The following is a 25,408-nucleotide window of genomic DNA, read 5'->3' as shown; positions in this document are numbered from 1 at the left end:
TATGAGTTGTAATTTTTTAACCTTTTGGAATTTGCATAATTCAAGGCGTAAAGCATACACTCACAATGACTTCATTTGATGTGCATTAGCCCACGAAACTCGATCACATAGAGTATTTATAATGAACATGTTAGACTATAAGTGACATAGTTAATCTATAAGGTCATTTGGTTGGTGGGATGTGATAAATAAAGATATTTTATGATATTAGCTATTCCACCTTCTATATGAGATAGCTAATCACCATCATTTTAGAACAAAATGATTCCCAAGATTAATTAATAACTACAAACTAAGACGGGATAAAATAATCTCGTATTTTATCCTGAGATTCTTATTTTTTATCTCACCAACCAAACGACGCCTTTTGTACAACAAGGTTGAAGTAAATATAGACGTAATGTTCTAAATGTGATTTTCCAAAAAAGTATATATTTTTCAAATTAAAACAAGGTCCATAAGAAGGTGTGGAGGTCGAGCATTAAGATTGTAGGTTATGAGGTAGTTGAGCATATTTAGTCTACCAGTGTAAGGCTATGCTGATAGGATTTAGTCTTAGACTGCTAGTGGTCAATATTGTGTCTACACTACTCTTCCATTTTTATAGTGTCAGGCCTTATTTACTGATCTTTCCATCTATTCACTGGTTCTTGTCATGTTATTATTATTCCTATGATTTTTTTATTGATGATACTGATATATTGTCTCTTTTTATTTTCTTGAGCCGAGAGTCTATCAGAAACATCCTCTCTATCCCCTCGGCATAGAATTAAGGTATGCGTATACACTACCCTCCCCAAACCACACTTATAAAATTTTACTGGGCCGTTGTTGTTGTCCCTACTTTGTCAAAGTAAAATAAGGGTTACAACTTTAGGTGGGCTTACCCCCCAAAAAAAAAAAAAGGGGGTACACGTGTCGCTAAATGCCAGTGGTAGTATAGAAATCCTATGCCCTCTTAGGTTACAAATTCTGAAATGTTGAGCCAGTAAAATCACAGCCTCCTCGAGACTCTCTACCCCTAACCCTCACTCGGCCATTTTCAACACTACAAAGCCCATTAATCTCTGGTGAAAACAAACCGGCGTCGAAGAAAAGATTCTCTTGCGATGGCAATGGCAGCGCGAGTTAGATCCACGCTCCCTCTCCTCCGCAAAGCCCTTTGCTCCGATTCAAGATCCGCTCTTTATCCCGCACTCCTCTCCGATCATGAGGTATTCATTGTTATCAGATATGAGACCTAATTTTGGTCTTTGATATTTCTGATTTGTTTGTATTTGCTGGGTTTTGCTTTGATCTGTATTTTGATTTTAGATTCTTGAAATGATTTTTGACTTGAAATTAGATTTTTTTTGATTTATATGAAATGGCTGAATGTTGTTATTGGGTTATATATATGCCGTCAGAACAAACCGTAGTACGTGGAAACCTTTGTAGCAGTTTTTTTCGTTCTTTTAAAATTGAAAATGATATTGAAGGAAATAGATTTATCTTTGCAGCTTAGGGTCGACTATTTTGGTGCGATTATCGTATTGAATATCCTGTTGGAACCATTGGTAGTTCTGTTTTATTTACACTCGAACTACTTGAGAAGAGAAATCTTTGAATGTGCACACTGCATAAGCACATCCAATTTAAAGTATTGCTGAATCGCTTTTCTTTTCACAGGACTATTAAAAGTGTCCATTCTGTTGCAATCTGGTAAAGTGGCCTGTTTTTTATTTTATTTAATATATGGTTGTCATTTTATTTGCAGTTGTCAAGGAATTATGCTACTGCCCCAGCCAAAGAGCAAAAAGTTAAGGTTAGTAATCCTATGAGATTGTAGTTGTATTTGTGTGTTCAATATATGTTTCTGAGATAGTTTTTCTTACTTGAGAGTGATGAATGTTCTGAAGTTTCAAGTTGAATCATTCAATATGCCACTTATTGCTGCCAAAAGCATAGCATTCCTACCCTGAATTAAATGAATATTGAACCAATTGGGTACCTCAAATCCTCAAATTGGTATCTGCATGACTGCATCTTTGATTTCAAATCTAAGTTGGAGCCCTTCGGCCTTTCTTGAATTTATTAGAGAAGTTATCGATATCTTCAAGCAAAATTCAACCCCTTTCTTTTTGAAGGTTGGATGTAAATTCACACTGTATATTGTCATTTGACACCAACTTGGTGTCTATTGGTTAGAAATCATCTGAATTAGCAAATTTTGAGCTCACTTGTATTAATAGGATAAAGTATCTCGCATGTAAAAGTACTGACCTTTTTTTCAAATGAAGGATGAACATAACTTTTTCTTTTTGGCACGCTGCTCGTTTCTGTTAAATTAATGCCTCCATTTGGTGATTCCTTTGGCAATGGATAGCATGATCTAATGCTTTTCTCCCATGTGCTCCTGGTGGTTGTGTTTGTCTTTTCGCTGCCAAGTCCAATAAGTCTGTCTTATAGAACTGGTATACTTTCTGAAAAGTGTTTACAGAAGTGCTCAGCCGCAGAAATGGTGTGGATTATTTCAAGAGTAGAAGTCAATTTTTGACCATGTTAATAATCCCACATAATTGGTTGACCGAGAATCAACGTCAATCTTCTCATTATTGTTGTAGAATACTATGGTTGTCGGGGTTGGTTATTAGCCATAAAGTTCAAAACATCCTTGTTCTCCTGTCAATTATTTATGTCTTGGACCAGTTCATTCTTACCAATTGTACGGAATGTCGAAAGACCTTTTGTTTTTGATTGCTCATCTCTCTTCCTGTTTGTGAATTTAAGTTTAAATTCGAAATACGTATCAATCTCTGTCACTTGAAGCAATTACATCATTTTCTTTCTTTCATATTGTCTTCAACCTAAGAGATGCTAAGAAATGGATACTTTTACCAAAGCAAGGAATACAAGTCTTACATCTGTTAACATCTTTTGCTTCTATGATGTTTTAGGTTCCTGTGACGATGTATGGGGTTTCTGGAAATTATGCCTCAGCTTTGTACATCGCAGCTGTAAAAGCTAGTGCATTAGAGAAGGTCGAGTCCGAGATTTTGGACCTTATTGAGGCTTCAAAGAAAAGTCCTAAATTTTCTCAGTTTATGAAGGATCTCTCTGTGCCTACAGATACAAGAGTGAAGGCCATAAGTGACATCTGTGCACAGGCTAAATTTGGAGATCTCACAAGGAACTTCTTGGGTATGATAAAATTATATTGTTATTTCTGGAAAAAATCTCATTTTTTGAAATTAGATTCTGCTTCAATATTTTGATCCCGGTCGATTGGTTGTTTTATTACTCGAAGATTCACATCAATTTGGTATCTATATTCTGTTTCATAGGATGCGAGTTCCTTTGATCGATGTTAATCTAACTAGCAAATTATAAATTCTTCTTCGATGTCACTATTTGTTGGAATTTATTTTCCTAGCTGCATGGTCATCTCTTCACACTGGAAACTGAGGCTTCCTCTGTTATCAGTTCAGGTGTTCTCTTTTACTTCGTTGGGGGGAAAGGGAGTAGGTGATTTGTGATTAGGTTTGGTGTATATCTTTTGGAAATTCGCATTGTAGATTTGTAGTTTCACCCCTTCAACATTGTACCCCTTCAGATTAATGCTTGAGCCAAACAAGACAATCCAGAAGATACATTCCTTTTCATTTGTTTAGTAGGATTCGTGTGTACAATTAGAATATTAGTCTCGCATTGAACTACAACTGGCCTATATATTAATTTTTATTTGTGGTAGAGTGGTTTTTATGGATATAGTGGTAGCATTCTCAATTCTTTTCTTATTCCTGAATGCTAAGCTGCATGTGGGGTATTTTATTATACTTATTTTAGTTTTTATTTAGTTGTGCAAAACATATAGTATGAGGTAACCAAACAATAATGCAACTAGAGTCTTGACCTTGATCATTTCTACCAAATGTGGTAGAAATGTGGTCCATCGTCATTCAGAATCCCTGTACTGCCCCTATGCTAATTTGCAAACTTTACAACTTATTTATATTAACCCTTGTCCATATCATGCTTTCCTCAAGCCATACTGCAAGTACAATTTTTTTGAACTTTTCTTTTTATTCTGGTATCTGTTTGTCATTTATGGCTTTCTAGTTACTTGGGAATTTCCACTTTTTTCCTACTTTTTCATTGCTTCAGGAATAGTTCTTCCTCCTTGTCACTTATCATATTGGCAGCAAACAACATACCCATTATATTCCCACTTGTGGGGTATGAGGAGAGTAGTGTGTATGCAGACCTTACCCCCTACCTAGTGAAGGTAGAGAGGCTGTTTCCAATAAACCCTCGGCTCAAAAAGGGAGGAGGAGGAGGAGGAGGAGGAGGAGGAGGAGGAGGGGGAAGAAGAAGAAGGGGAGGGGGAGGGGGAGGAGGAGGAGGAGGAGGAGGGGAAAAAGAAAGGTACATGTGTGCTACTGGTAAGAAAGGGGGAAACTCTCAACTACCTACTAACCTTCTACTCTAATCCTCGACCTCCACACCCTCCTATCAAGGGTCATGTCCTCAGTGAGCTGAAGCCGCGCCATGTCATGCCTAATCACCTCTCCCCATTACTTCTTAGGTCTGCCTCGATCTCTTCTCAAATCCACCATGGTCAACCTCACACACCTCCTAACAGGAGCGTCAATGCTTTTGCTACTTTCATCTTCTGCACATGAGAGCTTTTGACTGGCCAACACTCCGTCCCATACAGCAGGGTTGGTCGAACCACCACTCTGTGAGGAAGAGCATGTCTATTTCCAAAAACCAGTTCGAATTCATGCCGGGTCGTTCGACGATGGAAGCTATCCATCTGGTGAGGAGATTAGTGGAGCAGTATAGGGAGAGTAAGAAGGACTTGCATATGGTGTTCATTGACCTTGAAAAAGCGTACAATAAAGTCCCGAGGGAGGTGGTGCATGGAGGTTAGCGGCGTCCCGGTAGTGTACATTAGGATGATTAAGGATAAGCTGCTAAGTTATATTTCTTTTTGGCAGAATTTTGACTTACTATTGCCTTTTCTCAGTGGTTGCTATGTTTGATATAGAGATCAGACTTTCACAACCACTAAGATTTCATCGTTCATCTCTTTGTTTTTTATTGTCATGTGGTATCTAAGCATGTGTGTTTGAGCTTTTTATTAATCTGCTTGGGTAGTATTCTCCTTCTGTTTATGTTCAATTTATATTTGTCTGACATTCTCTTTCACCTGTGTATTTCTAGTTGTTTTGGCCGAAAATGGGAGGCTGAAACATATTGATGCCATAGCAAAAAGGTTTGCAGAGTTAACCATGGCACACAAGGGGGAGCTTAAAGCCACTGTAACAACTGTTATTGTAAGTTCACCTATTCTGAACTAAAAGTTTGATTTCGAATTTAGATCCTTATCATTCGGTCTTTTTATATAATTTGGCAAGGCTATCAACTATGTTTTCGACATGGTATTTATTTAATGGTTCTTTGAAGAGTAACTGAAACTCAAATTAGGAGGATGAAAGCAGTATGAAGTTGCTTATAAACTGCTTATGGCGACTCTTGAAAGATTGTTGTGAAGCAACTCTTTTCTACTGCAGAAAGATAGGATCACTGCAGTTTGCTTCAAAAGTCAATATATCTGCACTTTTAATGTGACTACAAAATGACATCCAATTCTATTCTACCACGGGTAGTTCTATTCTAATATTTCAATGTGTATAGTCATTATTAGTCGGGACCCTTCATTATTTTCAGTGATGTAATGCTGGATGCTTTGAGTTGAATTCTTTCTTGCTTCCCCGGCTCTCTTGCACCCTCATGGATTGGGGTGGTTAACCGCTGTTTTTGATACAAGATTTTAATTTTGACAGTAGTCAGAATATGTTACTTTATCTGATTATTGTAGTTTGTTATTTTCTCGTAGTTAAATATCTGATTATTGTATCTTTTGTTTTCTTTACCCAGCCTCTTCCTCCCGAAGAGGAGAAAGAATTGAAGGAGACATTGCAAGACGTGATGGGAAAAGGGAAGAAGGTGAACATTGAACAGAAGGTACATTATGATACTGATAATTATTTGGTAAATTCTTAACAATAAAAGCTGAATCTGCTTATGATGTTATTTCCATTCTTGTTACAGATTGATCCTAGCATTCTTGGTGGGCTTGTGATAGAATTTGGGCAGAAAGTTTTTGACATGTCGATAAGGACTAGGGCACGCCAGATGGAGAGACTCTTGAAGGAACCTCTCAACTTTTGATCACGTCCCTGTTGTGGTTTTAGCTGAAGATGAACATCCTCTTTATTTGAACTGCTTGAAGTGTTTCTTTTTCATACAGTGTTCTTCTGTTTCTTGCAAATAAAAGCGTACTTCACATTTGAATTTTCCAAAGGAAAACCCTGATCATGATCATTTGTTGCATTTTGCACCCCTTTTTTGAGATTTGCACTGTCCTTTTTTTCTTTTATGATTTGTACTCTAATTTCTTTATTTCCTTGCAAAATAATTTATTCACTTTTTAAAATTTTCTATGAGGGTAAAAGAGGAATACAAGAATATATTCCTTTCTCTAAAATTACCCGTGAATCCTCTCCATTGTTTGAGTGCAATTATTCTCTCCATTAACAACTAAGCTTTGCTTGTAAAATCTTTCGAGTTATTTCACACCATTAAGAGCTCCAGTCTGTGTAGCTTGGCAAATTCATAATCTCTTGTTTTGGCCTTTGGAGGAAGGGCTCCGTAAAACGCAATGCTATATGTTACAAAAGCTACTTCCTTTTTCCTATTTACAAAAGTGATTATTATCAAATAAGTTTTTGGACTCTGTCATCTTTACATTTCGAGATCATGATCAATTTATTATTAAGAGTTGAGGTAAAAGAAAGTTAATCACACCGAATCGAATTAGTTACTACGGTTAAGAGGTAGATTGAAGTGATAGTATATATTAAATCTATTTTTTCACTTGTAAACAAGAGTGAGAAATAAGACCAAATTTCTCCTGATTTTAGCGGTAAAAATTTCACGGGGCAACCTATTTGGTCACCACATTTAATTTGTACCAATTTTTTTTATAGAAAAATTTAACTAGTACCCAAAGTACAGACCAGTTCAGGAATCTTCCTCCTTAGGCGATGTGAAAACAAATGTGACGATGAATTTATATGGTATTTGTGAGCAAGTTTTAAAGTGGTTTATGTTGTTTTACGGTAGTGAGCTGTTGTGACACTCCTTTCTTTGCTACAACTAGGTTTCTTCTTCTTAATTGCAAAATAAATTTGTTAGATTTGTTGTTTTGACAAATTGATGATTGAGGTTTGCTCTTTATGATATTTTGAGGTCATGTTTCAACTTTGAGACCATTCGGAGTAGATTTAGGTGTTGAATCGTGTGTTGGATTGTTGAAATTCGAATAACAAGTTTTTATTTCTGGGTAATTTGCACTTCGGACTTATTTGAAACATTGATTGTACTTTAAACCTATTTGACCTTAAATACATTTTAAGTGTAATTTTTTCACTTCAGACCTATTTTACGGTCGAGGCTGCTCTATTTTGCATCAGGAACAAAAAAAAACTAGTAGTTCTGTTCCCTCGTTCCCCCTGCCTGTATGCTTTTATAGAGTTAAATGATCTGAACCTATGCATTGTCATACGACATTTATATTTGTTACTAAATCAAAAAATGACATACAAATGATGTAAACAACTAGCCGCCAACATATCAAAACAAGAAACTACTAAACAATTTGACTAGTTCTTGTTAGGAACTACTAAACAATTCGGCTAAACAATGAACTACTAAACAATTCGCCTAAACAATGAACTACTAAACAATTCGACTAGTTCTTGTTAGGAACTACTAAACAATTTGAGAATGATTCTTAAGTGGATGAAAATATTTGTTGTACTTCAAACTTATTTGGTGTTAAGTGTATTTTTAAGTGCAATTTTTGCACTTTAGACTTAATTAGCCTTAAATGCATTACACTTCAGACTAAATTTTTTTCTTCAACTTCAGACCGGAAAAGCCTGAAATTGATCCCAAAGTGGATAGACTTGCAAATTTTAGCGATATCTTTTAGAGAAATTCACCCGGAATACAACGTTTTGAAGAGTTATTTATAAGAGTTACAATTATCTTAAAATAATTACAGTATATACAGTTTAATATAATTTTTTTAAACTTCTATACCACTTTTATATTCCTTAAATATCTCATTTAAAACGTGAAAATAGTGATTGTGATTACAATTATGAGAATATTAAATGCATAATTATCTAAAATTCTCCTAAAAGTACCTCCACTTAACATAGAATTAGGGATTTCTTTTACTTCAAATTTATCAAATTTTCTATCCCATTCAATATCTACTTCATACTTGAATCCAATTAACACCGACGTGGTGCTGCTGCCACAATCCCTTCAGTTGGGATTTCAAGGTTTTTTTTAAGAGCTTATCGATGTGGGTTTCATTCTTGTGAGTACTATCGAACCCAGTCCAAATTAATAGATTTAAACTTGATTTTTCATTTTTTTTTTCAAATAGTGGTGATTTCAACTATTTTCATGGTCTTTACGAGCCATGGAATAAAAGTTTTAGGACTTAACTTCGCTAGGCTTCGTTTAAGTTCACTGGCGGAGGAATATAAATTTGTTCTTCAACTCTCCATCTCCTTTATTCTAGAATATTGAATTGTCTTTCAATCAATGATATTACTTCCTTACCTTCTCTCTCTCTCTCTCTATATATATATATATAATGAATAAATGGTATATATTGGTGTATACGGTCAAAATAGATTTTGGTTTTTCTACGTTCGATCGAGATCGAGTGGCAAAAAACCGGAGTAAGATTTTGGCAATAAGCTCCGAAGACGGTATAAACGAACCTCGAGTCCGAAGGCTGCGAGGAGTCGACTCGATAATCTTATCGAGCTCGAGGCATTACTTCGAGGTCAGAAGTGCATCACGCCCACCCCGAAGGTCGAACTCAAGCCAAGACCGAAGGGCCGACCCAGTATCGAGCTCGAGCCGTTACAACCGCACCAAGAGAGAGAATCTTGGCACGAATCGAGGAAGAGGCAAATTATCATGGGTTCTCCACTATATGCTTTATTTTATTATTTTTGTTATAAATAATATAATGACCCTCTATTATAAAAGGGGATCCTTGTAAACACTGCACACATTGGATAGATTGAAAAACAACAGACCCTTTCTTACAGACAAAGATTTCCCCTTGTGCCCGACTTACTTTGTCCTATCCATTTTTTCTGTTCATCATTCTCATTCTCATAGTCAAAATACTTGTATTGTTATCTTTGTATCAAAGGATATTACGTATCCTTAGAACCATACATATATTTGGCATTATCCGATTTTTCGGGTAAACAGTTTGGCGTCCACCGTAGGGCTAAGGATAACGGTAATTGTTTGATATAAACCTACAGTACACACCAGCTTACAACTTCAAATCAGCAATGGCTTTACCTATCGACCACGAAGCCGGCCTTCAAGATGAAACCAACAACTGTCAATTCACAAATAGCTCTAGAGGCGCATCAGCATTCCAAACCGGAAAGAAGCATTCAGGGCGGTACTCGATCTGTAGCCCGAGACACCCATAACGCGAGGAAAATCGGGGCCAGCTTGCGTATGATCTTTGAGATGCTACAAGCCCAACAAGTAGCGATAGCTCAGTTACAGAGCCAAACTCATATACAGAGCAGGCCGGATTCCAATCCGCTTCAAGAAATCACCCCCAGAACGGAACCCGCCATAGTAAAATCAAACGAGCAAGAATCGAGGACCGCTCCCGAAATTACTAAATTGCTCGAGGAACTCACAAAAAGAGTCGAAGCCAATGACAAGAGAGTGGAAACATACAATGCCAGGGTCGATCAAATCCCTGGGGCTCCACCAATGATAAAAGGGTTTGATTCGAAAAAATGCATACAAAAGCCTTTTCCCTCGAGTGCGGCCCTAAAGCCAATACCCAAGAAATTTTGTATGCCCGAAATTTCCAAATATAACGGTACGATCGATCCTAACGAACATGTCACCTCTCACAGATGTGCCATCAAAGGTAACGACTTGGAGGACGATGAGATCGAATCCGTGTTGTTGAAAAAGTTCGGGGAGACCCTCTTGGGAGCAATGATCTGGTATCACAATTTACCACCAAATTCCATTGATTCTTTTGCCATATTAGCAGATTCGTTCGTAAAGGCACATGCTGGTGCCATAAAGGTTGCAATAAGGAAATCAGACCTCTTCAAAGTAAATCAAAGGGGTAATGAAATGCTGAGGGAATTCGTATCCCGATTTCAAATGGAACGCATGGAATTGCCACCGGTCATAGACGATTGGGCCGTACAAGCTTTCACCCAAGGGTTGAACGAACTAAGTTCGACAGCATCACGTCGGCTGAAACAAAATTTGATCGAGTATCTAGCAATAACTTGGGCAGATATACACGACCGATATCAATCGAAAATTAGGGTCGAGGATGATCAGTTGAGAGCTCCGTACGGACCCGCGCATCAGAGCAGGACAACTACTAAAAGCCAAAGGGAGATCGACAGAGAACAAAGTTCGAACAGAGACTGATACCAACCGTACGTCGTAGATCGGATAAACAATGGTTCGGCATGCAATACAGTTCGGAACAATCGAAGGATTGATCGAGGGCAAAATTATCGAGGACTTATGAGCAAGATCGGATTTGATAAATATTCCAATCCTATAGAAGTACCTCAGTTATCAGAGTATAACTTCAGCGTTGATGCATCCACCATCGTGTTGGCTATCGGACGCATCAAATATACTAAATGGCCTCGACCCATGCAGACTGATCCTGCCCAAAGGAATCCCAATCAAATGTGCAAATATCATGGCACCCATGGCCACAGAACGGATGATTGTAGGCAATTAAGAGAGGAAGTAGCCCACTTATTTAACAAAGGGCACCTTCGGGAATTTCTGAGTGATAGGGCGAAGAATCATTTTAAAAATAAGGATTTCGGCAAGCAAAACGAGCAAGAGGAATCGCAGCACGTCATTCACATAATCATCAGTGGTGTCGATACCCCTCAGTGATCGGCGCTTAAACACACTAAAACATCAATTGTAATGGAAAAGCAATCTCGGACTCAAGATTACGGAACGCCAAATAGCAATCACAGATGTCGGTTTCGACCCAGCCAGATAACCAGAAGATCGAATAAGATGATGATCAGAGGATCCCTCGATCCTTGATGATTCCGACGCCACCAAATCAACAATTGAGGAACTGGAGCAAATCATACTTATCGAACATTGGCCCGAACGAAAGGTATACCTGGGGACGGGGTTGAGCCCCGAACTCAGGAAAAAACTTGTTTGATTTCTTATCGATAACATTGATTTTTTTTCCTGGTCCCATTTAGATATAACAGGGATCCCACCGGACATAACGATGCATCGGTTAAGCTTGGACCCTAGGTTCAGACCGATGAAGCAAAAATGAAGACCCCAGTCCGAGGAAAAGCACGCATTCATAAAGGATGAGGTAACCAAATTTCTCAAGATAGGGTCCATTCGGGAGGTGAAATATCCCGAATGGTTAGCCAATGTAGTTGTAGTGCCTAAAAAAGGGAGCAAACTTAGAATGTGTGTGGACTATAAAGATTTGAACAAAGCATTCCCCATAGATTCCTTTCCGCTGCCATATATCGATCGCATAATCGATGCCATGGCCGAACACGAGATCCTCACTTTTTTTTATGTCTATTCCGGGTATAATCAAATCCAGATGAACCCGGAGGACCAGGAAAAGACTTCGTTTGTCACCAAATATGGAACATATTGCTATAATGTGATGCCCTACGGACTAAAAAATGCAGGGGCTACTTACCAACGCCTAGTAAATAAAATGTTCGAAGAACAAATAGGTAAATCATTGGAAGTTTATATTGATGACATGCTAGTCAAATTCCTGCGCGCAGAGGACCATTTAGCCCATTTGCAGGAAACATTCGAGATTTTGAGGAAATACAACATGAAGCTCAAACCCAAAAAATGTGCATTCGGGGTCGGCTCGGGCAAGTTCCTCGGCTTCATGGTGTCAAATTGGGGAATCGATATTAACCCCGAAAAAATCAAGGCCATCGAAGACATCGCCATCGTGGACAGCGTGAAAGCTATACAAAAGCTAACTGGACGGATTGTAGCCTTAGGCCGATTCATTTCGAGATCATCAGATCGAAGTCACAAGTTTTTCTCTCTACTCAAAAAGAAGAACGATTTCGCTTGGACACCGGAATGCCAACAAGAATTAGAGGAACTAAAACGATATCTATCGAGCCCCCCACTTCTTCACACTCCAAAAACAGACGAAAATCTTTGCTTGTACTTGGCAGTATCGGAAGTTGCCGTAAGCAGTGTCCTAGTTCGAGAAGAGCAAGGTACTCAATTTTCCGTTTATTATATAAGTCGGACCTTAGGAGAAGCAGAAACCAGGTATCCACACCTAGAAAAATTGGCGCTTGCACTGATAAGTGCCTCTAGAAAGTTAAGACCGTACTTTCAATGTCACCCCATATGCGTATTAGCCACCTACCCACTTCGTAATATTTTGCACAAGCCCGAACTATCAGGCCGATTGGCCAAATGGGCCGTTGAACTCAGTGGGTATGATATCGAATATAAACCCCGTACGACCATCAAGTCTCAAATTTTAGCAGACTTCGTGGCCGATTTCACGCCAACCCTCGTACCCGAAGTCGAAAAAGAACTCCTGTTGAAATCGGGTACATCATCGGGGGTATGGACCCTTTTTACGGACGGAGCCTCGAACGTAAAAGGGTCCGGACTAGGCATAGTTTTGAAATCTCCCATGGGTAACACTATTAGGAAATCTATTAAAACTATCAGGTTGACTAACAACGAGGTCGAGTATGAAGCCATGATTGCAGGTCTCGAGCTAGCTAGAAACTTGGGAGCAGAAGTCATCGAAGCTAATTGTGACTCTTTACTGGTGGTGAGTCAAGTAAACAAAACCTTCGAAGTACGAGAAGGTAGAATGCAAAGGTATTTAGACAAATTGCTTGTCACTTTGCACCATTTCAAACAATGGACTATACAACATGTTCCACGAGAATGGAATAATGAGGTCGATGCGCTTGCGAATTTGGGATCGTCGGTCGAGGTAGATGACTTGAGCTCGGGGACTGTCGTTCAGCTTTCGGGATCTGTAATCAAAGACGGTCACGCCGAGATAAATTCGACAAGCTTAACCTGGGATTGGAGAAATAAGTATATTGAATACTTAAAGAGCGGAAAACTCCCATCGGACCCTAAAGATTCCAGGGCCCTACGGACTAGAGCAGCTCGATTCACGTTGGCTTCCGATAGAACGCTATATCGAAGGACATTCGATGGGCCATTAGTAGTATGCTTGGGCCCAGGAGGTACCGATTACATCCTACGGGAAGTGCACGAGGGCACTTGTGGGAATCACTCCGGTGTCGATACATTAGTTCGAAAAATAATCAAAGTAGGGTATTATTGGATCACTATGGACAAAGATGCGAAGGAATTTATTCGAAAATGCGGCAAATGTCAAAGGTTTGCGCCAATGATCCATCAACCCGGAGAACAACTTCACTCAGTCCTATCCCCATAGCCGTTCATGAAATGGGGAATGGATATCGTTGGCCCTCTGCCATCGACCCCAGGTAAAACTAAATTTATTTTATTTATGGCTGACTATTTTTCTAAATGGGTTGAAGCGCAGGCGTTCGAGAAAATAAGAGAGAAAGAAGTTCTAGACTTTATTTGGGATCACATCGTATACCGATTTGGGATACCCGCTGAAATAGTATGAGACAATGGGAAACAATTCGTTGGCAGCAAAGTAACAAAATTCTTCGAAGATCACAAAATAAGAAGGATACTATCAACGCCATGACATCCGAGTGGGAACGGACATGCCGAATCAACGAACAAAACTATCATTCAAAACCTAAAGAAGAGGTTGAACGACGCTAAAGGAAAATGGAGAGAAATCCTACCCGAAGTCCTTTGGGCATAACGGACGACATCGAAATCCAGTACGGGGGCGACCCCATTCTACTTAGTATATGGGTCCGAAGCATTGATACCAGTCGAAGTCGGTGAACCCAGTACCAGATTTCGATTCACCATGGAAGAATCAAATAACGAGGCTATGAATACCAGCCTCGAATTATCAGACCGAAGACGAGAAGCTGCTCTCGTCCAATTGGCCGCTCAAAAGCAACGAATCAAAGATATTATAATCGAAGAACCAAGCTCCGCCATTTCAAACCCGGGGACTTAGTATTAAGAAAAGTCACCATCAATACCCGAAATCCGAACGAAGGAAAACTAGGACCAAATTGGGAAGGACCATATGAGGTGCTCGAGAACGTCGGAAAGGGATCGTACATGCTCGGCATTATAAAACATCAAACAGTTATCAAGCAATTGGAATGTATCACATCTAAAACGGTACTACTACTAAGGTACGACCTTTCCATATTCATTTACATTTCGAAACTTACCCCTGCAGGAGTCTGAACAAGAGCTAAGATGGATCTTCTGCTTGAAAGCACGCGTTGTACTCTTTTTCCCTTAGACCGGTTTTATCCCAAATGAGTTTTCCGGCAAGGTTTTTAATGAGGCAACCATTGATCGTGCTGCACTTACAACAATATTCGAGGCCTCTTTACAATCGACCTCGAATACTGGGAGGGCAGTAGGCGCTCAAATACATCGAGTTCAGATGCAAGAAAATTATTTCGCAACAACAGGGTTCCCATAAGAATAATTGGTAGAGCCAAATGGTCGAAACGAACCATGCTCATGTAGGTTGGCCCGAACCCAGGCGCAAAACGTGAACACATGTATAATGACTTGCAAAGAAAGTCCTCCCTCTTTACCAACGTCCAAGAAAATTCCTCTATTTTTGAGATTTATTGCACAATCAGAATCAAGACAAATTCGACGACTAATAAGCCTACGGGCTACTTTGATTTCGAGTTCGAGCAAGCACTCACTCGACCATTACGCCTACGGGCTACATTATTTTGAGTTCGAAACATTTACTCGACTAATAAGCCTACGGGCTACTTTGATTTCGAGTTCGATCAAGTACTCACTCGACCATTATGCCTACGAGCTACGTTACTTCGAGTTCGAAACATTCACTCGACTAATAAGCCCACAGGCTACTTTGATTTTGAGTTCGAGCAAGCACTCACTCGATCATTATGCCTACGGGCTACATTACTTCGAGTTCGAAACATTCACTCGACTAATAAGCCTACGGGCTACGTTGATTTCGAGTTCGAGCAAGAACTAACTCGACCATTACGCCTACGGGCTATATTACTTTAAGCTAGAAACGTTCGCTCAAACATTACGCCTAAGGGCTATATTACGTCGAGTTCGAACCATTCACTTGACGGCTAATAAGCCTATAAGCTCCTTTCATTTTAAGATTGAGTGAGCACTCACTCGACCATCACGCCTAAGAGCTATATTTCTTCAAGTTCGAATCATTGACTCAACTAGCAAGCCTAAGGGCTACATCACTTCAAGTATGAAAAAACAATTGATCGATCATAGAGACTACGAAGTCAAAATTTGATTAAAGTCTTCACAAAAACAAGTCGACCAAGTTGTATATATACAAAATTGTCTACATGATTGATTGGCGTGATATATACAGAATTGTCTACATGATATACAAAAAATTAATTAAGAACTAAGATTCCTGGTCATCCTCAGGGGCGTTCGCTTCTCTGTCGGGCTCTTCACCGTCCTCGGATCCACTCTTGCTACCGTCATCATCATCATCATCAGAAGGCAAGGCTTCAGCTTCATCTTCGAGCTCTTTAGCCTTTTTTATCTCTTCGGTAAGCTCGAAACCTCGAGCGTGTATCTCTTCGAGGGTCTCCCTCCAAGACCTACATTTAGCAAGTTCAGCAACCCAATGAGCTCGAGCGTCGGTAGTATCCGCCGCCTCCCGTGCCTCCATCTGAGCAGCCTCGGCATCGGCCCGATACACAGCAATGGACTTATCCGCCATGACTTTCGACGACTCAACCTCCGCCTTGGTCTCAGCAAGACGTGTTTCAAGCTCCTCGATCCCCTTAGCCTGAGCCGACCCCTTTTGCTTGACGCTTCGAAGCTGAACATCGGCCGATAGTAATTTGGTCAAAATGGTTTCCTTTTCCGCAGCCAAGCGGTCGATAGTCTCTTTCCATCGATTATATTTGGCTTTGATTTGATTGACTTCTTCCCGAAGTAACCCGATCTTTTCAACCTTTTGCTGCAGCTGAGATAACGAAGGGTTAACTTCCGCAGTTGAGTCAGACCTATACTTTAATAGAACGAGGCTCACCTGCTTATCGAGTTCGGCCCCTTCCGCTTGGAGGTCCTTTATAGCCTCGTCCTTTTGGCTGCAAAGAAGCCGCATGCTGTCTCTCTCACCCGAGACCTTCTGAAGCTCGGCATCACACTGACTGAGATTGACTCGAAACCTACTAATGGCCTGCACAGTAGAAAAAAAAAACACAAGTCAAGTATGGAAAAGAACAAAGAAACCAAGTGTAGAAAAATCATTACCCGGGTAATAAAACGTTGGGCCTCTTCTAGCAGAAGAGAAGTGTCACCAATATCAGAAGCATCATCGACTCCAGTGAAGCAATCCCGAAAAGGGTCCCCTACACTAGAGCCTCCGCCCATATCGAGGGTCTTCAATTCTCGAGCTTCTTTTAATGCCTCCTCGAAAAAGGTTGGAAGAGAAGGCGAATGACCCACTGTCATAACCCCAAGCAAATCACTCGGGGTGCTCCGATTGAGACTCGGGATTTCAGGACCGACCCCGACCGATACAGCCGCCATCGGCTCAGGAGCTCTAGCAACCTCGACAGCTTTCGCAGATCAGATCACCAAAGCCGAGGCATTATTTTCTTCTTCTTATTATTCTTCTTCTTCTCTTAGTCGTTGGACCGAGTCAATCAGAAGGGCAATTGCCTTCCTCCTCACCCTCCGAGTTTTGGGCTTGGGGTCCTCTGACCGAGAGGCAGCTCTTCGCTTCTTATCTTTCCCCGATTTCAGGACTAGGGACTTGTTTTCTTCTTTCACCGCTCGAAGGCCTCAAAGTGGCATCCTTGGTTACACCTGCATGAAATGAAATCAATAACAAATAGAACACAAAGAATACTTCGAAGGAAATATGAATCAAAACCTTACCATGGTTCTTGGCCTCCCATCTACCTTTAGCCAAATCACGCCAAGCGCGTTCGGCATAAGAGGAAGTTGAAGCTAACTTCCGAACCCAGTCCTCGAGGTCAGGTACCGCTTGTGGCATCCAAGGGGCAGCTGAATATCGGAGAAAGACATCAGAAAAAATCGGGAAAAGACACGAAAAACAAACAAGAAACACTTACGATCGAAATTCTATTTCTCGGGGAACGACATCTTCTTTTCCGGAATAAGGTCACGGGTCCTCACCCGAATATAATGACCCATCCAACCCCAATCCTTGTCTTCGTCGATGCTCGACATCAAAGCCTTCGATGCCCGACGGTAAAGTCTGATTAGTCCTCGAACGATTTGAGGCCGATACAATCGTATGAGGTGATTCAGAGAAAATTCCAGCCCCCCGACTTTGATATAGAAGAAGCGAAGTAAGATCACTATACGCCATAAAGAGGGATGAATTTGACCGAGGGTGACCTGATATCTTTTACAGAAATTAATGATCACCGGGTCGACGGGTCCCAACATGAAGGGATAAGTGTAAATACTTAAAAACCCCTCCACATGAGTGATGACGTTCTCTTCGGGAGATGGGATCTGCAACACAACCTCGGGACCCCAGTTGCAGTCTTTTCTGATGGCCTCGAGATGACCCTCTGTTATAGAGCACATGTACATCGACACGTGCTCGCATCGACCCGGAACAGATGAAGGATTCTCAACCTTAAAATCGATCTTCAGAGTGCACGGGCCGGAAAAAGTAGTCATAGGTGGACGGCTCCGCCGGCGCCTTGTCGCCGGACGTCCGTGAAGAAGAAGCTTTCTCCTTCTGAGGTACAGTTTTCGAAGTTTTGGCCATTGATATGAGAAGAAAAAAGACAAAGGAAAATGAAAAATTGACAACACCAAAACTCTGGTATAGATAGCTCTAGGGTAACATAACAGAGGGAAAAGATAAGAGAATTTGGAAGAAGCGAAGGCGTAAAAGTGGTAAAAGTTAGATGGAAGGGTTATTTATAGGCTCGCATCACGCTGATTCAATATCAGAAATGGCCGACCATCATCTGACAAGCATTAAATACCTTGAAAGACTAAATCGATGGGACAACTATCGCATACGTCATAACCGGTCCCTGGTAAAACGTCATCTTGTTGTCCGATTGAATCGTCGAAGATCATGTCGATTCTCACCATATTCTTTATGAGAATCGAGGGGACTATCTGTATACGGTCAAAATAGATTTCGATTTTCCTACGTTCGATCGAGATCGAGTGGCAAGAAACCGGAGTAGGATTTTGGCAATAAGCTCCGAAGACGGTATAAACGAGCCTCAAGTCCGAAGGCTGCTCGAGGAGTCGGCTCGATAATCTTATCGAGCCCGAGGCATTGCTTCGAGGTTGGAAGTGCATCACGCCCACCCCGAAGGTCGAACTCAAGCCAAGACCGAAGGGCCGACCCAGTGACGGGTTCAAGCCAGTATCGGGTTTGAGCCAGTATCGAGCTCACAGACAAGAGCTGTTACAACCGGACCAAGAGAGAGAATCTTAGCAGGAATCGAGGAAGAGACAAATCATCATGGGTTCTCCACTATATGCTTTATTTTATTATTTTTGTTATAAATAATGTAATGACCCTCTATTATAAAAGGGGATCCTTGTAAACACTGCACACATTGGATAGATTAAAAAACAATAGACCCTTTCTTACAGACAAAGATTTTCCCTTGTGCCCGACTTATTTCGTCCTATCCATTTTTTCTGTTCATCATTCTCATTCTCATAGTCAAAATACTTGTATTGTTATCTTTGTATCAAAGGATATTACGTATCCTTAGAACCATACATATATTTGGCATTATCCGATTTTTCGGGTAAACAATTGGTGCTAATATAAATGATATATATTATGTATACTGCACGTATGTAAATAGATACTTCAAATGTAAAACATATATTGATGACATATACGTATATAATATAAATATACCCTATCATTTTAAGGAGAAGGCGATATTGGAGTTGAAATGCAGATACGTATAACTATAGCTTGAAAAGGCAGCAAAGGAGAAGGAGATTGTTTAGGAAATATTTGTCTACATTTGATATTGATTTCCTTTATGTTACCCTAAATAAGGATACTCCGTTATTTTTAGGTGTTTGTTTTAATTTCATACTTTTAGAATCAGTTTCCTAATTAATAGGAAATCTACCGTATTTGAGGGTTAACTTTTATACATTTACTATGGTTATGTTGCAGAACATGTTATTTAATTAATAGTTGTAGATTTTGGATTTTTTTTTTATTTCATCAGTAATTATGAAAATTTCCCTATCTTTTAAGATCACCAAGAAAGATGAAAAGGATGAAGAAGTAGGTAAAAATAAAAGAACAAGAGTGCTATTGCGTTGTTTTAAATGTATAATGGGTTTTTACAAATGCATGAGCCAACTTATATCCAAGTTGGACTTGGGCTGGAGTACTAAGGTGAAGCCCATCTGGCTCCAAAGGTAGGCCCAAAGCATCTACAGTAATTACATTGGGAAGGTTAATTCCAAGCTGGGCTTCTCTCACCCCCTCAATAAAGCGTCCTTGTCCAGAAGCTAGGGCTACCTATTCAATTATAGCAAAAATCAATAAATACACATAAATAGGCAAATTTATGATAATATTAAATTTTGATAGAAAATTAACAATGAAACGGATAAATATTTTACATGAATATTTCACTCTTCACGATCACTAGCTCTTGAATATACATTGGATGCTTAATGTAATCACTTAAAAGAAAGAAGATATCACTGTAATTGTAAGGCTAATGTTAAATTAATATTCTCTCTTTTAAATATATATAGGAATTTGAAATTTTACGGCAATCATATGTTTGTGTGGAAGAAAATTATTAAAATTGGCCAAGTTTTCGTTTAGACTAATTCTGGTAAATGTCTTCTCAAGAAATTATTTCCTGGTTTACAAATAAAGGAAAAAGATTTATTGCACAACTAACGCTTCTTTATGATTTTCTCTAGTCTATTTGTTTTTTTTTTTTTAAAAAATCAGCTCCACTTTACCGACTCACAACTATCACCTAATACCACAATTAATCATCATAATTATAGCCATCAACCTTTGTTTAAGTTGAAAGATAACGACATAACGTGGATATTAATTGTGTTTCATATAATATTTTTTTCCACCAAATGTTACATTTTACAGAACAGATTCTACGTCGTACGTGGTCCATTTGTAGATGTTAACATGTCAATTTGAGGAAACTAAGATAATTACATTTTAAAAAACTAATCAAATTTCTGAAATTAGTCAAAATATATACTCCTACTAAAGTTGTCTTGCTCATTGTGATACAACATGATTTTGGCAGTTAAAATTTTTTCAATTTCCATTAACGGTAGATCATTAATTTTTTTAAGATTCAAATCATCATGTGAAAGCAAAAAGGTTATTATATTAATAAATATCATTAAGTGAACAAGGAAAACAATTTTTTACCTGAAAAATAGGAAGCAATGGAGAGTTCAAATCACTACGCAAGTCCTGACAAAGTTTCTCCAATTTGCTCTTGTAAGACTTTGCTTCTTCCCAAGTTAATGTATCTCTTTCCCCTTGATACCAAAGAATTGCTCTAATTGTTCCACCACCATACACGGCTATTCTCGCTCTTTTAATCATTTCATTGTATAGACTTCACAAAAATATCACTAGTTAGTAAGTTTCAAATGAACCCGATCTTATTATATGTATTTCCTAATAACGTAACATTTTTCCCCCTCTTATATCTATACATGATTCAATTGAATCAGCAAAACTCGCTCTAGAATTACATCTGATTGTATTCAAATATACGTTAAAGCAAGATAAGACGTGTACCTGGAACCCTGTGACCATTTATCGATGCTCGTCCCTCCAGCGGCGCAAGGGACTAACCCTATGATCCCGAATTCAGGGTCTTTCTCCAAGATATCATTGGCAAACACCATTGTTGGTCCTATACCACAAGTCTTGTTCAGGTCAATGTCGTAATGTAGAGGCTCTTGGGCTACTTCCCATATTGAGTTTCCATTTAGCCGGAGGATTGCCGGATTCCGGCGACATTCCGGTGGTACATAGCCATCCCAAACTTTCTCAACGACCCCTCCTCGTCCAGCCATGTTACTTTGTCCGGCTAGTATGAATATTTGTTTTTTGTGCTTAGTTTCGGATATTGTACAATTCATTACCCATAGGATATATGCTAAAAGCACGAAAAGTATTAAGTAAAAAGTTAGTCTCTCATATCTATCTTTTGATTGCATCATTTAATTATATTGATGATGAATACAAGAATCAAAGAATAATCTTTTAATCAAGAAAAGAAAAAATGTTTTTATTTTGGGAACTTATTAAAAATGGGAAAGGGAAAGGAGGCGGCTTTTGACTGGTATTATATAGTACTGGATTTATAAGTATTTGCTTTAGTTGCACAGGAGGCCAAAGAAGTACAGAATTTTAATTCAATCTCCAATAAAGGAATTGGAAAGCAGTCATAAAGCGTCGTGGCTTCTAATGTCAATTGACTTTCCAATTGTAGAAACAAACACTAAAAGGAAAAAGATTAAAAATTTTCATCATAGTGAATTCTTGTCCTAAAAATACATTCCTGTTATTGATTCTTGTTACGGAGCAGGAAAATATTTTAATAAATAAAATTAGTGTGATTTATAAGAGAATTTAGTTATGCCCTTTGAAAAATTAAATTCACATGAGAACTAATTTTAATGTGTGTGAAACAGATAAGAATGATGGTATAACCATATTTGATAATACTCCTATTTTGCATCTGTTTTAATTTACCTTTCGCGTTAGGTAATTTTATGTTTTACTAATTTTGGTTCTCTCTAGTATAGGAAATATTTAAACGTTTCAGGGTATTTCCGTCTTCTTAGTAGTATCTTATTAACACTAATATATGATAGAGCCGTAGAGATATATAGGAAATTAATGTCGTTGAAACCTTAGAAAAACAAGTTATTTGTAATTAGTTAATTAATATTCATAAAATGAAAAAGGTATTGGGTGCATTGGTAGAGAGCTCGGGCAAAGAGGTGCAAGAAGTATTATGTCAAAAGATTGATTCCACCATTTGAAACAATCTTATTATTGTGTAGGGGTAAAATTGGGGGCAAATTTTTTTCCGATTCCCCGATGAAGGAACAAAAGGGAAGCACGGCTCAGAGTGATTATGATCGAGGCCTAGGAATCCCTCGTATTAAAACTCGTAAAGAATGAACGATGTATCTGAGATCAGACATGGTGAAATGACAGACCCGGGCCAAGTATAGCTTCCTGACCTCGGGGGACATAGTGAACAGTTATGCATGGCAAGCAACGGGCCGTAATATTCGTCCTCAACCAGATATTACGGCGCGAATCCCGTTCAGTATCAACTTTAGATCAACATTTACTGGAAAAAGAAGATCTTTACCTTTTTTAGACTTGTACTAAGACTGAAATTCTCCTACTATATAAAGGGAAAGATTTTTTTATTCTTACACATGGTGACACGCAAATTAAAGCAATAAAAGTAAGGCATTATTCATTTGTTTTTTTCTTCACTCGCGACCGAGCTTGTATCGATGGTCCAATCGAGGATGGATTCCACTGTTCAATCTAAGATTAGGCTTGGTCATTACATTGCGATTGATGTTATCATTTATTTTTATCTTTAACTCATTTACCTATTATTTTTATTATTCATATAAAATTAAACCACGTATCCTTTAAACCGTGTACAAATTTAATTGTTACTCATTTTTGGGGTAAACAGTTTGGCACCCACCGTGGGGCTAAGGATAATAGTGGTGATTTGATACGAATCTCCATAACACACCCTATTTTATGCTTGTTCTTTGAAATTTTGATTCCAGGCTAGCCTAAGGATGTCAAACTCTCAGTCTGCTCTCTTGAACGTTGACCCTGAGTGAGGCCATCACGACGAGAACAATAACGCGATGCCTAGTAATGATGTGCCTCCTGTTGATCCCAATGGTGTCTCAGTCGCCGATCCGGTCGATGCTAACTCGCATGTGGCCATCAACATCAATTTACTAACTGATCTCGAAAATAGTGTCTATGGGGGACTCCGACCGGGGACCCGAGAAGCACCCGAGGGTGAAGGTGATGGGGTAAGCCTACGGTTGATCTTCGAAATGTTGCAGGCTCAACAAACAACAATAGCACAGTTACAGAACCAAAGCCACGCCCTAGCAGGGTCTAACCCTGTCGTGATGGCGCCTATCGTGAAATTAGGCTAGCCGACTCATTTTTCCAAAATAAACCGATATTTTTATTTCAAAGATAATCTCATGGCCATTTAACATAAAAATCTTTGTAATGGAGTTTAAATCAAAATAAAAAAAAGCCCGACATCGGGGTGTCACTAGTCATGAGCATCTACTACAACTTGTCTGGCAATATCGAGACTAACATAGTCTGGAAAATAGCCTAATACAACTAAAGGAAGATAAGAGGGAGAAGAGCAGGGCTGCGATCGCCAGACAGCTACCTTGCTATCCCCGAGAAAATCTGCAACGGGAATAGTCAACAGCCACTACCATGTCCAGCTACACCTGCAGGGAGTAACGTGAGTACGCCAACTTAGTAAGTAATAACAGTAAATAAAGACTGAGCAGTAGTGACGAGCAATAAAGCATATAAAGTTCATATCATGAAATCTCGGTAAAATACAACATGCTTTAAAAATCAGTGTTTGAATCAAATCATCTCGTTTAAACCTAGTTCCAGTAAAAATCATTTAAAGATATTTTTCAAAAGTTTTTCAAACAAAGGCCCAATGCAAATGTGAGCAAAAATGATGAAATTATAATCAGACTCTTGGGCAACATCACTCGTATACAGCCCCTCGGGCAAATCTCACAATCACTCATGCCTCTCGGGCATACCTCACAATCACTCATGCCTCTCGGGAATATCTCACAATCACTCATACCTTCCAGCCACTCAACACTCGGTACTCGCACTCAGTAGGTACCTGGACTCACTGGGGGTGTGTACAAACTCCGGAGGGGCTCCTTCAGCTGAAGCGCTATATCAAGCCAAATCATGGCATAAATCACTCAGGCCCTCGGCCTATATCAAACATGCTGCGGCGTGGAGCCCGATCCCATAAATATCCTCACAAATTAAGCCCTCGGCCTCACTCAGTCATAAACATCTCAAGCCACTCGGACTCTCAGTAAAAATAGGATACTCAACCCAAAACAACATTTATATGCATCAAAACAGAGTAATAAAATCGAGTTATGTAGTAAACAGGTATAACCATGACCGAGTATAGATTTTCAATCAAAAAAAATAAAACAGTGAGAGGATAGTAAGAAAAAGGTCCCTAAGGATCCAAACAGCACTGGCACAAGACCCAAACATGGCATTCCGCCCAATTTACAAAAACTCATTTCTAAAACTCATAAATATCATATAGTTTCAACAAAATATGCAACTTTACAGTTGCTACGGGACGAACCGAGTCACAATCCCCACGGGTGCACGCCCACACGCCCGTCACCTAGCATGTACATCACCTCAAAATAGTAAATGATACGAAATCCAGGGTTTCATACCCTCAGGACTAGATTTACAATCGTAAATTACCTCAAACCGGTCAAATCTCTACCCCGCAATGCTCTTGCCTCTCGACTCGGCCTCCAAATACTCCGAATCTATTCACAATCAGTACAATATCATCAATTTATGCTAAAGGAATAAATTCCACAAGAAAAACTATCAAGTTAGCCTAAAATCCCGAAATCGACTCAAACCCGGCCCCCGGGCCCACGTCTCGAAATCCAACAAAATTTATAAAACTAGAAAGCCCATTCACTCATGAGTCCATACATACAAAATTTATCAAAATCCGACCTCATTTGGTCCCTCAAATCCTTAAATCAAACTCTCCAAAATCCCAAGCCCTAACGCCTCATTTTCACTAATTACATGATTAAACAACGAGAAATCACCATATATACGAGTATTAGGGCTCAAGCAACTTACCTCACTGATAGCCCTTGAATCACCCTTTAAAGATCACTCCAAAAGCTCCAAAACCCGACTTGAAAATGGTGGAAATGAGCCAAAATTCGCGAAGTGTGCTATTTATGGTTTCTG

At 39.3% G+C, this 25,408-nt stretch overlaps 2 protein-coding genes across 2 annotated transcripts; one reads left to right on the top strand and one right to left on the bottom strand.

The window, feature by feature from the left end:
* The first annotated feature begins 952 nt into the window (after window positions 1-952).
* Window positions 953-6,481, top strand: LOC104105436 (ATP synthase subunit O, mitochondrial). The gene is made up of 6 exons (XM_009613739.4): window positions 953-1,214; window positions 1,757-1,804; window positions 2,937-3,180; window positions 5,206-5,318; window positions 5,923-6,009; window positions 6,097-6,481. The coding sequence occupies exons 1-6, from the start codon at window positions 1,110-1,112 to the stop codon at window positions 6,214-6,216; spliced, it is 717 nt and encodes a 238-aa protein (XP_009612034.1). The 5' UTR covers window positions 953-1,109; the 3' UTR covers window positions 6,217-6,481.
* Window positions 6,482-19,601: 13,120 nt separating this feature from the next.
* On the bottom strand, window positions 19,602-21,460 carry LOC104105438 (probable carbohydrate esterase At4g34215). The gene is made up of 3 exons (XM_009613741.4): window positions 21,116-21,460; window positions 20,738-20,930; window positions 19,602-19,840 (listed from the first exon to the last, which is right to left on the bottom strand). The coding sequence occupies exons 1-3, from the start codon at window positions 21,394-21,396 to the stop codon at window positions 19,628-19,630; spliced, it is 687 nt and encodes a 228-aa protein (XP_009612036.3). The 5' UTR covers window positions 21,397-21,460; the 3' UTR covers window positions 19,602-19,627.
* Window positions 21,461-25,408: the final 3,948 nt, after the last annotated feature.

Source organism: Nicotiana tomentosiformis, chromosome 1 (genome assembly GCF_000390325.3).
Source record: "Nicotiana tomentosiformis chromosome 1, ASM39032v3, whole genome shotgun sequence".
NCBI classification, from domain to species: Eukaryota; Viridiplantae; Streptophyta; class Magnoliopsida; order Solanales; family Solanaceae; genus Nicotiana; species Nicotiana tomentosiformis.
This window is presented reverse-complemented; position numbering and strand designations above follow the sequence as displayed.

Bases quoted from the DNA above. Each gene is read 5' to 3' on its own strand.
- LOC104105436 (XM_009613739.4), top strand. From the start codon at position 1,110: ATGGCAATGGCAGCGCGAGTTAGATCCACGCTCCCTCTCCTCCGCAAA. The intron at 1,805-2,936 runs GTTAGTAATCCT...ATGATGTTTTAG, and splicing joins CCAAAGAGCAAAAAGTTAAG to GTTCCTGTGACGATGTATGG. The intron at 6,010-6,096 runs GTACATTATGAT...TTCTTGTTACAG, and splicing joins AGGTGAACATTGAACAGAAG to ATTGATCCTAGCATTCTTGG.
- LOC104105438 (XM_009613741.4), bottom strand. From the start codon at position 21,396: ATGGCTGGACGAGGAGGGGTCGTTGAGAAAGTTTGGGATGGCTATGTA. The intron at 20,931-21,115 runs GTACACGTCTTA...ATTTTTGTGAAG, and splicing joins AAATGGTCACAGGGTTCCAG to TCTATACAATGAAATGATTA. The intron at 19,841-20,737 runs GTAAAAAATTGT...ATAATTGAATAG, and splicing joins CATTGCTTCCTATTTTTCAG to GTAGCCCTAGCTTCTGGACA.